This window comes from Fundulus heteroclitus, chromosome 17 (genome assembly GCF_011125445.2).
Source record: "Fundulus heteroclitus isolate FHET01 chromosome 17, MU-UCD_Fhet_4.1, whole genome shotgun sequence".
Classification (NCBI taxonomy): domain Eukaryota; kingdom Metazoa; phylum Chordata; class Actinopteri; order Cyprinodontiformes; family Fundulidae; genus Fundulus; species Fundulus heteroclitus.
The window spans coordinates 3,526,403-3,539,661 of record NC_046377.1 but is presented as its reverse complement, the minus strand read 5'-3'; the positions used below and the strand labels follow the sequence as shown (position 1 = coordinate 3,539,661).

At 44.8% G+C, this 13,259-nt stretch overlaps 1 protein-coding gene across 1 annotated transcript in view; it reads left to right on the top strand.

Moving 5' to 3' along the window:
• LOC118556575 (serine/threonine-protein phosphatase 6 regulatory subunit 2-like) overlaps positions 1-12,301 on the top strand; it is a 32,733-nt gene extending 20,432 nt beyond the window's left edge. Inside the window, exons 11-24 of the mRNA XM_036149263.1 lie at positions 2,411-2,629; positions 2,744-2,808; positions 2,890-3,005; positions 3,092-3,177; positions 3,894-3,962; positions 4,041-4,138; positions 4,313-4,370; positions 5,637-5,767; positions 5,848-5,972; positions 6,055-6,196; positions 7,490-7,572; positions 7,778-7,958; positions 9,842-9,955; positions 10,051-12,301. Coding sequence (XP_036005156.1) covers positions 2,411-2,629; positions 2,744-2,808; positions 2,890-3,005; positions 3,092-3,177; positions 3,894-3,962; positions 4,041-4,138; positions 4,313-4,370; positions 5,637-5,767; positions 5,848-5,972; positions 6,055-6,196; positions 7,490-7,572; positions 7,778-7,958; positions 9,842-9,955; positions 10,051-10,099 — 1,536 coding nt within the window. The 3' untranslated portion in view covers positions 10,100-12,301. The remainder of the gene's footprint in view (positions 1-2,410; positions 2,630-2,743; positions 2,809-2,889; positions 3,006-3,091; positions 3,178-3,893; positions 3,963-4,040; positions 4,139-4,312; positions 4,371-5,636; positions 5,768-5,847; positions 5,973-6,054; positions 6,197-7,489; positions 7,573-7,777; positions 7,959-9,841; positions 9,956-10,050) is intronic.
• The last annotated feature ends 958 nt before the right edge of the window (positions 12,302-13,259 follow it).

Below are 13,259 nucleotides of genomic sequence, written 5' to 3'. Positions count from 1 at the left end.
AGATTGGTTAACCCTCCTGGGTCTCTTGACATTTGTTGTGGTTTTTGATTTTTTTTCTTTTAATTTGCATACGGTTTTCTATGCATATTACACAAAATCGGACTGATTTCTTTGAGCCTTTAATGTGCTTTTTAAGCTAAATACAGTAATCTGTGTCAGCATTTTCCTCTGCAATTGACTCCAATTAAATACGTCTTTTTATTTCTTCTTTTTTTATATATATTACCAGTACAGGCATGGATAATAGACTCCTCCACTATCCACTTCCTCACCCTATCCCGCCCCCGCAAAATAATTAATTTTTGTGTGTGGGCATGTTTATTTTTTTAAGACGGATTTACTGAAGCTAATTATGCCATTTATAAAAAAAAAAAAAAAAACTTGCATTAACACATATATCATCTGGTGTAGAGGGTGGCATTCAAACAAACCTTTCTTTTTCAGTGATAATCCTAACAATACAAACCTATTCAGGGTGCAACCAGAGGCTGACTGACCGTAGAGGCGATGTAGAAAACCGCCTGGGGCCCCCTGGCAGTAAGGAGGTCCCGCTGGTTGCTGGTCCCTGCATTATTGATGCATGTTTGAAATAAAATAAAGAATTCAATTCAATAACATTTTATTGATATAGTGCCAATTCATGAAACATGCCATCACAAGGCACTTTCCAAATTCAAATTCAATCAGATTATACAGATTGGGTCACTTTGTACAGATTGGTCAAAAAAATGTCCCATCTAAGGAAACCCAGCAGGTTGCATCAAGTCTTGACAAGCAGCATTCCCTCCTGAGGAAGCGTAGAGCCACAGGGAGAGTCGTCTGCATTGTCCATGGTTTTGCAGCAATCCCTCATACTGAGCAAGCATGAGGCGACAGTGGAAAGAAAATTACAATTTACAATCAAATTAATTACAAAAAGGTGACACTTTTTTCATCGACTTCTGCTCCACCCTTTGCATTGACTAAAATGGATTAGTCCACCTCATTACAAAAATCCTTGACATGCTGTGTGCATCTTAAATGAACTGCAGGAGGGATCAGCAAGGAGGAAGAGTAAACGGAGCTGTCAAACTGGAGCTGAAAAGCCGGAAAATGGGTTAAAGCCCCAGATCTCACGAAAGAAGACATTTAGATGTCTGGTAAAAAGATGAATTAAGCTTAAAAACGTCACTAGATTTCATTATTTTATTTTAAAAAGTCAGATTTGTTTCTATTGTATTCCATATAATTGCTACCCACTCCACCATGAACTAACAGGGAGTCAAAAGAAGAAAATGGGTATTTGCGCAATACTGCGACTGTGCAACAACTACTACGCGCACCTTTCTGAGTATAAAATCTAGACTCTATTCCGGGGCCTGGCGCAGTTAATGCGTCACGATTACGAATAGTCTCGCGTGATTTGAGTGACAACGCGTTATTTGAATGCCAAGACGGCAGCACCCGTGAAAAGCACAGAATGGATAAAAAAAAAAAAAAAAAAAAACACACAATTTACCCTTTAGTGTAAAACAGTAAGTTAGTTACTCACGGTAGTACAAAACTAGTAGGGATCAAACTTCAAGCTTGCTATTATATAATGAATGAAAAGAGAACATCTCCAGGGTTTTGTTTGAGTTTAAACATACTGAAAGGAGGTGGCACAGGTGCGCCTGCTTGTTGATTAACAGCTTCCTCCAGACAGATGTGCCACAGTGTTACTGAACGCTGTAGGCTCACGTCTATGAGTCTTTAGCTGTAGACGCCAGATAAAATGTCGCGCTGCTGCAGCGTGAAGCCCTACAGGACCTTTTCCACTCAGGGCTAACTTGGCGGAGGGCACCTTCACAAAAGTTTGCTAACTTGGCCACTGGGCTTAACAGAGACACACGTTGGCCTGCCGGTGGCTCAATCCCACCAATAAAAAAAGACATTGACGGTTTCTTCATTGTAGGTGAACAAGTTGATTTGAGGCTTAGCATTGTATTATCAGCAGAAGTTTTCTCCCCACGTTTGTTACGTGAAGAATCTTACGATACACCGAGGAACGCGTTATATTAGTGGTTGGTAGAGACCACCCAGTACCAATTTCTCTTCGGCTCCGAGGGTTGATTGATTAGGATTTTGACTGTTTGCTTCTAAATACTAATAGAGACAAAAGAGAAAACGATGTGTTGTAGATTCTTTGTACTTTTGAATGCAACAAAAAGTACAAGGCAAAGTACATGCTGTTATTTTGTGTTTTTGAATAGGAAGTGCAATCCAAAACTCAGATTTGTTTTTTTTTAAGTATAAATAACTGATTATAGTCTGTTTTGCACTTACTGGCCAATATATGGATGATTGTCTGGTGCATTTCTAGTAGAAGCTGCTGACTCCTTAGTGGCACATAACATTGACTTGGACCGGTCTTGCTTCTTGTGTTGTGTAGGATCTGTTCTTCAAATATTCCTGGAATAACTTTTTGCACCTTCAAGTGGAGCTGTGTGTGGCAGCCATTCTGAACCACCCGTCTTCAGAGGAGCAGCCCAGCCTCGGCCTCCAGAACCACGACAGGGATCCGTCAGCATCCAACGCTGAAGGGGAGGGACAGGAGACGGGGACGAGCAGCGACTCAAAAACATCTGTGCACAACGCCCTTGTGGCGCATGTAAGTAACTCTCAGGGGGGAGAGGGGGGGGTCCGGGATAATCTGAACCGAAGCCCAATCCACACATCAGGTCCGTTCCCTCCTCTCACGCTGGTGTTTGTGTTCGTCCCTCAGCTTTTCCAGAAGTGTCAGCTCGTTCAGAGGATCCTGAATGCTTGGGAGGAGAACGATAAAATACAGTAAGGAAGTTTGTTTAAAGGCGTCAAAGTGTGCAGCGTCGGATCTTCGCTCTAGTCCAACTGTGTTTATGTGACCGTCAGGGCTGAGGGCGGCACCAGGAGAGGCAACATGGGTCATCTGACCAGGATCGCTAACATGGTCGTCCAGAACCTGGAGAAGGGACCAGTGCAGGCCCAGCTCTCTGACCTCATCAAAGGTGGCCACGCTCGTTAGAGCTTCTACCGGCTGACGGGTTGTCCTTTTAGCCGACGTAATAAATGTATGTCTTCCTTTACACCTCAGAGCTGCCGGAAGACTGCAGAGGTCGCTGGGAGAGCTTTGTTGACGAAACCCTGAGAGAAACCAACAGGAGGAACACGGTGGAGCTGGTGAGACATCTTTGAGCCCAACGCACGCTTTGGTTTCAACCAACCGCTGTGAATGTGCCCTCATCACGCCCTCTCTTCTGTCCTTTAAGCCCTTTGTGCTTTAGTGGTGATAACCGCAGCGGTTACACACCACCACGCAGTCCAGCACAGAGTCCAGAGCCGCAGTTACAAGCCTTTCAACCAAAGGGATCACTGCTGTAAAAAAAGATTTAATAACCCACAAGATGGAATAAAAACAATCCCCCACCTGTGTGTTTAATTCTTAGAGTAATAGAGATGACTTTTCACTGGGCAGCATGCCTCAACACAAGCCCAGTTGAAGGTGTTTGATCTGCAAGAAGCTTTTTCTTAGGTTTAAGTAGATTTTTTTATGTCCTAAAACCTGCGTTATTTAGTGCAGGAGGTTTTCACAGCTTTTTTTATCGTTCCACTCCTGGAGTCAGGGCATTCACAAATCCTCTGAATAAGTCAGTAAATGCTACTCTGGTCCGATTTGACAGTTTTTAGTGGCATTTTGCAGCAACACTACTGCAGGAGGCGACTCCGCTCAGTGCCAGGGAGCGTAAACCTACACAAGAAGCAACCTAGGCATAATAGGCATAAAAAAAAAGGTTCAGGGAAATGAAGTCCAGGCAGCAAAACAGCTGAGGACGGCGTAGTGGAAGCGCAGCTTTCGCCTTAATGCGAGGCCACTGAGCTTGTGCTCTGCTCCGCAGGTAAACACCCACAACATCCACTCCTCCAGCGAGGACGACGACTTCCCCAACGACATGTCTCTGCAACAGGTACGGAGACCTCAGAAGACGTCCCGTTCTGACCAGAGGTCAGTGTTTGTCAAACCGCGTTCTCCCTGTCCTCCTCAGACGTTCTCAGACTATCAGATCCAGCAGATGACGGCCAACTTCGTGGAGCAGTTTGGCTTCCACGACGAAGAGTTCAGCGAGCACGACGAAAACATCAAGTGAGCCTGATTCAACGTTTCTCTCTCAGCAGCTCCGTTTCAGTCCGTTTCAGAGATCAAGAGGCGTTTTCAGACCCCAGAGCTTTCTGGCCTCTTGTGTTAGCGATGCTGCTGCTGATACGATCTGCTGCTTCATGTTGACTCACATATAAACACGCTGTTCTCTTCTTACAGTGCCGCCTTCGACAGAATTACAGAAATAAATTTCACTCTGGATGCTGATGATAATAGTGTAAGTATTTCTGATCCTGAACCACAACACGGCAGGTTAGCTAAACCCTTCAGCTGCGACGCCGCTTTAAGGCCGGCTCACACGGCAGGATTATTAGCCCAATTTTTGCCCCTTCTGACTCTTAAGAGCTGTCCCTTCCCTGCGTGCTGCGTTAAGGGTGATCCGGTCCGCTCGCTGGAACGTCGGACCAAAAGCTAATTTTTTATGTAGCTGCTGCAGACTGACAACGGCTTCCTTGAAGCTCAGAGGGCTTTAGTTCAGATTGAAGTGAATAATAGGAAGATGTAGGGCTGGATGATAATTCATTAATAATATATATCGATCAATAGGCGTATATCGATGATAGATAAAAAAGGGTCAATAAAAATTTCAATAGAATAACATTTTTCTTTTCTTTTGCATTCCAGCCTATCATGTAGGTTAATATTACAGTCATTAGATCCTCTCAACCAATCACAAACGCAGACCGAGGAACGCTCCGTTACCAAGCTCCGCCCCCTTCAAAGAATCCAGAGAGCACGCGTTTCCCTTTTTCTTTTTAAAAAAACTTGCAGCTTTGGTTAAAATTAGGTTTTTTTTAATAAAGGATTGAGTGTAAATTCAGTGCTTGAGTTCTTTATTTAAATATAGGTCGCTAAGCAACAGCAGAAAATGGCCAAGGCTGCACTATATGTTTTGAATTTGTTGATAATTATCGATATCGTTTAGTTTTATCAATATGCTTGTTTTTCTATATTGCCCAGCCCTAGGAAGACGTCGTACCGCCGTGAGCTTGTTGGAAAATACAAATAAATATTTGTGGCAGAGGCTAAAAGCAAGTTGAACAACGGGTCGCTGCTATGTTTGTCCAAACGGTCCATTTAAAAAGCCTCAGCTTTGTAAAATATCTGGATTTGAAGTTATTTTAGCAATGATGCATTTCTGATTTAGTTGTAAACAAGTTTATTGTGATGAATTTAAGCTACAGTTGATAATCCTGGAAATATGACGTCTGTTCAACGCGCACTTTTAAATCTCGCCTTAAAACCCATTACCATTATTATTACCACTAGCCAGACTTAGTTTTCATTTGAAATTGGTTTTCTTTTTCTTGTAAGCGTTTTTAATGCATTACTCTTTTTTATCTTAGTTTTTTTTTTTAATGGCTGTGTTTATTTTTGTAGCGATGTACAGCCCTTTATTGCAGCTGTTGGCTGTTTTTAGGCGCTTTATAAATAAAGATGGTATGGAAATATCCTTCATTGTGAGCCGTTGCTTCCTCCTCAGGCCAACGCAGCTGCTTTTGAAGCCTGCTGCAAAGAAAGGATACGTCAGTTTGACGATGCTGAAGAGGACGAAGAGGACATCTGGGAGGAGAACGAGATGAACTATGCAACACAAGCGAAATCCCGCACAAGGTGAACCTGACCGTCTCCTCGCTGCAGGGCTGATCTCAGCTGCAGGGGGTCGCTAACCTTGGCCTCCCTCCGTGTTGCAGGTTTGGGGTGTCTCAGACTTCAGAAGGAGGCTCCAGGAGCAGCATAGAGAACGGCCGTCAGGAGCAGGACCAGGGCTCTCAGTCAGACGAGGACGAGGATTGTGAGCAGAGCTCATCAGATGCAGGTACAGCAGGAGACGGCGGCAGCTCTACCCGGGGCCCGGCCCAAACGTCCCCGCTGAATCTAATGGTTCATTTTATCCCTAGATCACAGCTGGACGGCAAACTTCAGGGATTCTGGAGGGACCTCGCCGTCCCAAGTGCCAACAGGGTGGGAGAGCTCATCCAAGGGCGACGCAGAAACGCAGACGGGCTGGGCCAAGTTTGCCGAGTTCCACTCTTTCAGCGGGTGAGACGCTGACGGACAGTAGAGCCTTTTCTGATAGACTCTAACTGATCTAATCTGCAGGCCGGAGGGCGTGACTAAGGCTACGTTCACACTGCAGCCTGAAGTCACCCAATTCTGATTTTTTGCCCAAATGCGACCTGTATCTGATCTTTTTATGACAATCTGAACAACACAGATCGCATTTTTTCAAATGCGACCCAGGCCACTTGAATATGTGGTCCTGAATCCGATACGTATCTGATCTTTTCAAATGTGACCTGTGTCTGTACGGCCATTCCTGGCTTCGACTCCACACCCACACGTTTCTCTGTACAGACATTACTGCCCCACAAAACTAGCTTCGTGAGACCATCCTGATCTCGCGAGCTTTCAAGGTTTCACTCGCAGATCAGTCTGGCTACTCTCCGTTAAAGAAAATTTGGAGCCGTTCACCAAACGAACGTCCAATCAGCGTTGGCTTTGAGGCGGGTTGCGGTGTGACGCAACGGGAAGCGCGTCAGTTCAGTCTAAAGAACATGGCGGCTTCAGCCGATGAAACTAGCGTTAGCGTGGCTATCGAGCAAGTTTTATCGGAATTACAGAGTATTTCTTTGCTGAGCTAACGAGCCTTTACCTGCAGCAGCAAGAGTAGCTTAGCTTGTGGTTGTGTTTTCGTCGTCACTCGTAACAGAGTGACGACGAATCATGTTGACGAGTACGTCATATGCTTCGTTGATCTGATTGGTTTATTTGGGCCGTCTATCACCAACATAGGCCAATCAGCTAACCAGTATTTTCGCCCCTTCCCAAAATTACTTCAACGGAAGGTTTCCAGATGGATATGCGGAGCAAATCTATCTGGCGGAGTCAGGTTACCACAAAACGCCATTGCCAAAAATTTGGCTCTTCCTTTCCGATCTTCTTAAAAAGATTGCTTCGGTAATGTGCTGCTCCAGCTGGAGAACAACGTAAAGAACGCAAGATGCGCTGCAGCATTACGATCCATGTTTACTTCCACAAACAATGAGCACGCTTGCTATGTGTGACGTCATCGCGTCCTCAACTGCGCATGTGGGACACTTAGGCGTATGAATTCAGTTCACACAGGAGATCACATACAAGTCGCATATATTTGGAAATGTAAACTGACACGCAAAAAAATCAGATTTCACCAAAAAAAAAATCTGAATTGAGTATCAAGACCTGCAGAGTGAACGTAGCCAAAGGGGCAGAAGACCTAACTGAGCTAACATGGAGTTAGCATGTTAGCATAGTTAGCGTGTTAATGTCTGATTGTGGGTTTTATCTCACCAGGACTGAGAACGAGCCCAGATGCAGCTCTCCTGTAGACAACAGTGATCCTGAGAAACAAGCCAAACAGAACCACGAGCAGGAAGGTGAGCATCTGCACCGTCGGTTCATGTTTTCTGGCAGAGGAAAACACGTGAGCTACAGCCCTCCATGTGCAATAAATATATATAAAACAAGTTTAGCTAGCAGCTGAATTACTGAATCACCCCTTTTAGAATATTCTGTTATCACGATGGATAGAGGAGAAAATGTACAGCTTCAACAGTGTCCCCCCTTTGTGTGCATCTGCAGACGTCAGTGCCTCTTCAGACCCTTCTCCACCAGGAGAACAAAGAAGCGCTCCAGTTGTGGCCTCAGACAGCCGTTCCCCCGGGGGATCCGACGGGGAAGGAGGGGATAAAGGCGCTACCGTTCCTGCTGCTGCTGTCCCCTCAGAAGTGACCCCGAGCAGTACGACGGCTGACCTCAAAAGGTTTGTGCCCTCACATCGGTCAGGTTGACATAAACAACACGATCACGTCCATGGATGATGTCAGTACTTAGCAGGCTATCTGAGGTTATAAGAGGATCTCCTATCAGACGTATAAAAACAGAGCAGACTGGTCCTAGGCCTGTTAGCACTCCCACGTGTTCTTAGTTATCCTGTAGGGCTCCAATGTTCTAACAAAACACCCTACTACTACTACTACTAGTAGTACTATTACTACTACTACTACTACTACTATTACTACTAATACTACTAATACTATTACTACTACTACTGCTATTACTACTACTACAACTACTGCTAGTACTATTACTACTACTAATACTATTACTACTACAACTACTATTACTACTACTACTACAACTACTATTACTACTACTACAACTACTACTATTACTACTACTACTACTATTATTACTATTACTACTACTACTCCTATTACTACTACTACTACTCCTATTACTACTACTACTGCTACTATTACTACTACTACAACTACTACTATTACTACTACTATTATTACTACTACTATTATTACTACTACTACTACTATTACATCCGCCCTACCTAAAGGAACTGACGTGTGGTCCACGCCAAGTTTCAAGAATTTGGAGGTGCAGGACCTCACTGTGACGGCGTAGGGACGTCTGGTGTGAGCACCCTCCTACCAAGTATGCTTCCAGTAAAACCCTTCGGTATTTTTTTTGGACCATAGGGCGCACTGGATTATAAGGCGCATTAAATATTCTTCCTAAGTGTGTAATTTCACTGTTATCACTCCGTGCTCTATGTACAGGGAGAGCTACCCGTCTCTGCTGGGAGGACAGAGTAGCTGGACCACACTGCCCTGTTTCTAGCATAAGGCCAAAATAAAGTTAACTTTTATATTGAATTAACTCACTAGGTTTATTGTTGCTAGCATGTGCTCTGGGCGCAGGCTGCCTTACATGAATGCACTTCTAGTTTAGACATTACAGTCAGGCAGTCTTGTAGACAGCTCAGGGGTCCTATCAGGTAGTGACACAGTGTACCGTAATGCTCCTAATATCCACTGAGCGGAGCGACTTTGTTGCTAACCAAAGTCGTACTCACACATTATAACAGATTTTTGAGCGCATTGTACCACATAAAATCAGTCAGTAAACACAACTTTAATCACATGTAAGGCACACCATAAATTTTTGAGAAGATTTAAGGATTTTAAGTGTGCATTATAGTCAGAAAAATACAGTAGTTTAAGTCATTTCTGCAGCTTTAAACAGCCATTCATGAAACATTATGATTATAAGGAGAACAGGGAGGCCTCACATAAGAGGCCGCGTGGCTCCCTAATTAACACCCAGGACCAGATGGAGGCAGAGTTAGTTTGTGGAAATACCCACCAGGGTAAGAAGAGCAAGAACTGAAATAGAAACCTTTGTGACTGCAGTCGTACTTTCTGCATTTAAGCCGTCCCTCAGGCAGCAGCGGGTCGCTTGCTCAGGGACCCATAGTGGCAGTCTGTGGGATTTGAACCGGGTACTTGCAGCCTGCTCAGAGTGTGCTGTTCTAACCACTAGGCCACCACCGCTGTCCACCCTAAACAGATCATTTTTAGAGCGGCCATCTTGGTTTGTCGCGTATGATGGCGTGCGTTAGTGAGAGGTGTAACAGTTGATGTTTGAATGAATGTTAAAAGAAGGCTGAACTGATAATGTGTCATTTTATATAATGTGGAGTGAGGTTTAAACTGAATGGATTCTTTGAGGCTCCAGTTTTCTTAGAGCTTGAATTTGTTGGTTGAACCGTTTCCAGATAACAGCGTGTATTAGGGAACCGTCTGAAGGACTTTTAATCTCAACACCGCTGCCTTTTTGCTCTTTCCTCAGTGAGGAGTGTCCAGTGTCCCTGGAGAAGCTCTCCCTGTCAGAGTCGCCTCCTCCTCCTCCTCCTTCACAGCAGCCCGCCGAGGACTCGCCTGGACCCACGCAGCCCGACGGGAAGTGAGTCCCCCCCCGCAGCCGAAGCCGGACGGGCGCCCCATGCGGGACGGCGGGTCGGTTCAGTGCTCTGACTGTCTGATGTGTTGTGTGAACAGAGAGGACGCGCCACAGAGCCAGGAAGTGTCTGTCAACGGGCCGGTCTGAGGGCGGGCTCACCCAGAACCCCCCCGCGGGCGTCGCCCCCCCCTCCTCCTCCTCCAGAGCGACTCTCCCCAGCAGCTCCAGCGTCTTTACTGCATCGCTCTGCCACGTTATTGGACCTGGACACTGCCACTAAACACCGATAACGGTGGGGGGGGGGGGCGGAACATTAAAGCAAAGAGAAACAAGGAAAACCCAACAGACAGAGCCAGGTTCAGAGAACTCACCCCCCCCCCCCCCCACACCACCACCACCACCCAGATGTTGCACATAATTCAGAGCAGTTTTAATGTAGCAGCGACCTTTGAAACTACATGATCTGCAGGGTAACATCTTTACGTTTTTAAAGTCTGAAGGTCTTCTGTCCACTGATTGGGATTTTTTAAGGTCATGTGTGAAACGGATAGCACAGGCGAACTTTTAACAAAGCCTCAATCAGAAATACTTGTTTTTATTTTGAATACAATTTTTTTCTTCTTCTTCTTCTTCGAGCTTCTAAAGCACTTATGTCGGCATTTGCTGTATGGAATAGCACAACGTTCATCTCCGCCTGCTGTCCCGCGTGTCCTCTGATCCACGTCAGCGTTTCTGTTCACCGCTTGGATTTGTTTTTGGTTTTTTTTTCCTCCTTCCTCCTGGCTGCTGGTAGTGAAAGCGACCCGTCACCAGCTCTCAATGTTCTGCCGTGTTTCATGGGGGGGTGGGGGTGTCGAGGAGGGATTTGAACAGTGCTCTAATAGTATTACTGTTTATTTTTTTGCTCATGTGCAATAATGTTGGTTTGCCATTTTATTTAAAAAAAAGCAAAAAAAATGAGAGGAATTGACATTTTTTTTAAAGAATCAGAGACATGTGATGTGGCTTTGGGCAAACAAATTTGGATCTAATCTCAAGCTTATGTTTCCGATTTTTACTTTCTACTTTTTCCCCCCCTTTTTTGTGTCTTTTTCAGTGCATGTATATCAGGTTCTCTGTTGACCTAGCTAGTGAGCTAAGACCTTCTGATTGTAATGAATATAAAGATCTGATTGCTATCCCCCACAAATCAACCAAACATTATCTACCTATATACAAATATTATCTACATTTAAAAGTAATTTTACAAGCATTTTTAAGATTGCCATTGTCTGTTCCTTCTCTCTCCGCCGAGGACTTCTCCGCAGGGCAGCGGGGGACGCCGCCGTCTCTTCTCTCATCTGTTTGGGTTGGATTTTTTTTCTGTGTTCAGCAGCAGGATTGGAAGGAGCTCCAGGCCTGTCTTGTGTTCTCACTTTAAATCCTTCAGCAGCGGTCGGCTTCTACGATTGCTGCGGGGAGGAAAAAAAAAAAAACCTACGACGACCCTAAAACGTTGAAATTAAAAGCATATGGTTTACCACGTTATTAGCAAAAGATCTCCTTTGCTGGTTTCATTGTCTTTCCACCAGGTTTCTGAGGCGGCGCTGCACAGAGGTCCGCTGCTGGGGATTAGATCATCGTCACCCTTTCAGAAAGTTTGACCTCGTTTGTAGGTTTACTAAAAGACAGAGATCTGGAAAGCGTTTGTTTCTGCCCCGGTCGCCTTCAGCCTCAATGCACTGCTGGATAGATTCTAGTTCAGTGGCCCTCTTCAGCTGGTATTGCTACTTTTAGCAGAGCGGGCAGGGAAACGTGAAGTGCTCTAAAAACGCACCTGTAGATGCCGACTTTGGACTTAAATCCCAGAGGATAACAGGCAGAAAACTTTACAGTGGGCCTAAAGCATCGTTGGTTCTGGGTTTCCACTGTTCCTCCAGACCTTTGGTTGGAAAGGAAATGGTTACTTTCATCTGAAAAGAGAACTTTGAGCTACGGTCCAGGTTTGGTTCCTCTGATGTCCGGTTCAGGAGGGGTTTCAGTGCTGGGCCGTCGGGGCTCTCCAGCTGCAGCTGCAGCCTTCCTGTCAGCGTCTGGTTCTGGACTCACGCTGAGGACTGTTGTGTCCTGGAGCATCAGAATTGGCTTTATTTATAATCCAGGTTTATGCAAACAATTTATCTTCAATCCCACTTAGCTCTCAGTGACCGGTAAACAACCGTCAAGCCAGCATCCTTCCTGTCGCCACAATATTTCTGCATTAAATAAAACACCTCGATCTCATTTGATATTCTACTTTTCTGAGAATCTCATATTTGGGTCTAAATGTCTTAATCAGATTTTACTGAAATAAAACTTAAAAACAACAAATATAAGAATGGCACTTTTTAAATTTAACTACTGAAAAAAAATCTGTTTTGATGGTAATCTGAGTTGCTCCTGTGTTTCTAATTTAAAATGGATTTCAGCGAGTTGCTCACATGAAGACATGGACCTGTATGCTCCGAGTCCACCAATGGTACCCATTAATCAGGGTTCTGGGTCAGGGGGGTATTTCTTGTATGATCTAGGAACAATTTGGGAGATTTCCCCAGAATGGGCTGAAGAGATGCCGGTAGCTAGATGTCTCGGTTTGGCTCCTGGACTTTATCCCCATGACCTGATCTAGGGTGGAGTTCATTCAAATGGGTCAGTTTTCTGCCACTCAGTTTATTTTTGATGCTCAGTCTATACGGCCTTGACCAGGTTGAGGTCAGGCCTGTTTCAGAACCAAAGTGTTCATTAAGTCCCAAATGAGTTTAGCGGTGGGCTTAGTGATGGTCCTGTGGTTGGGACGTTCAGGAACCAGCAAGTATTCCAAAGTTCAAGCCCGGTTCTTAACGCGTTAAGTTGCGAAGGACCTAAAATGAAAAGAGAATCGACAGCGACACAGATTTAAACCCACGGTCTTTTATTTGGATCCTAAAAACTCGACCATGATTGACACCCCGGCTCAGAAGGTCGTTACTAAACAAGGACTGAACCAGTAAACAAAGGCTTCTGTCACATTGGGGTTAGTTGAGCAGTGAACTGGAGACAAGTGGATCTGGGCCTGACTGAAGCCAACATGGAGCTACAACACAGGACAAAAGCTCACCTGAACCTGTTGGACTGTTTTAAAAACAGGACGTTTGCAGGTTTTATTTTTTCATTTATTGGTATTTTTCAGGTGAAAGCGGATGCCAGTTTTACTGATGCCTGCGGACTGTATCAACACAGCCAGTCAGCAGAACAAAACCCAGCACTAGGAAGGATTTCATGTCTGGTCCTCATTTTTATTAGAACAAAA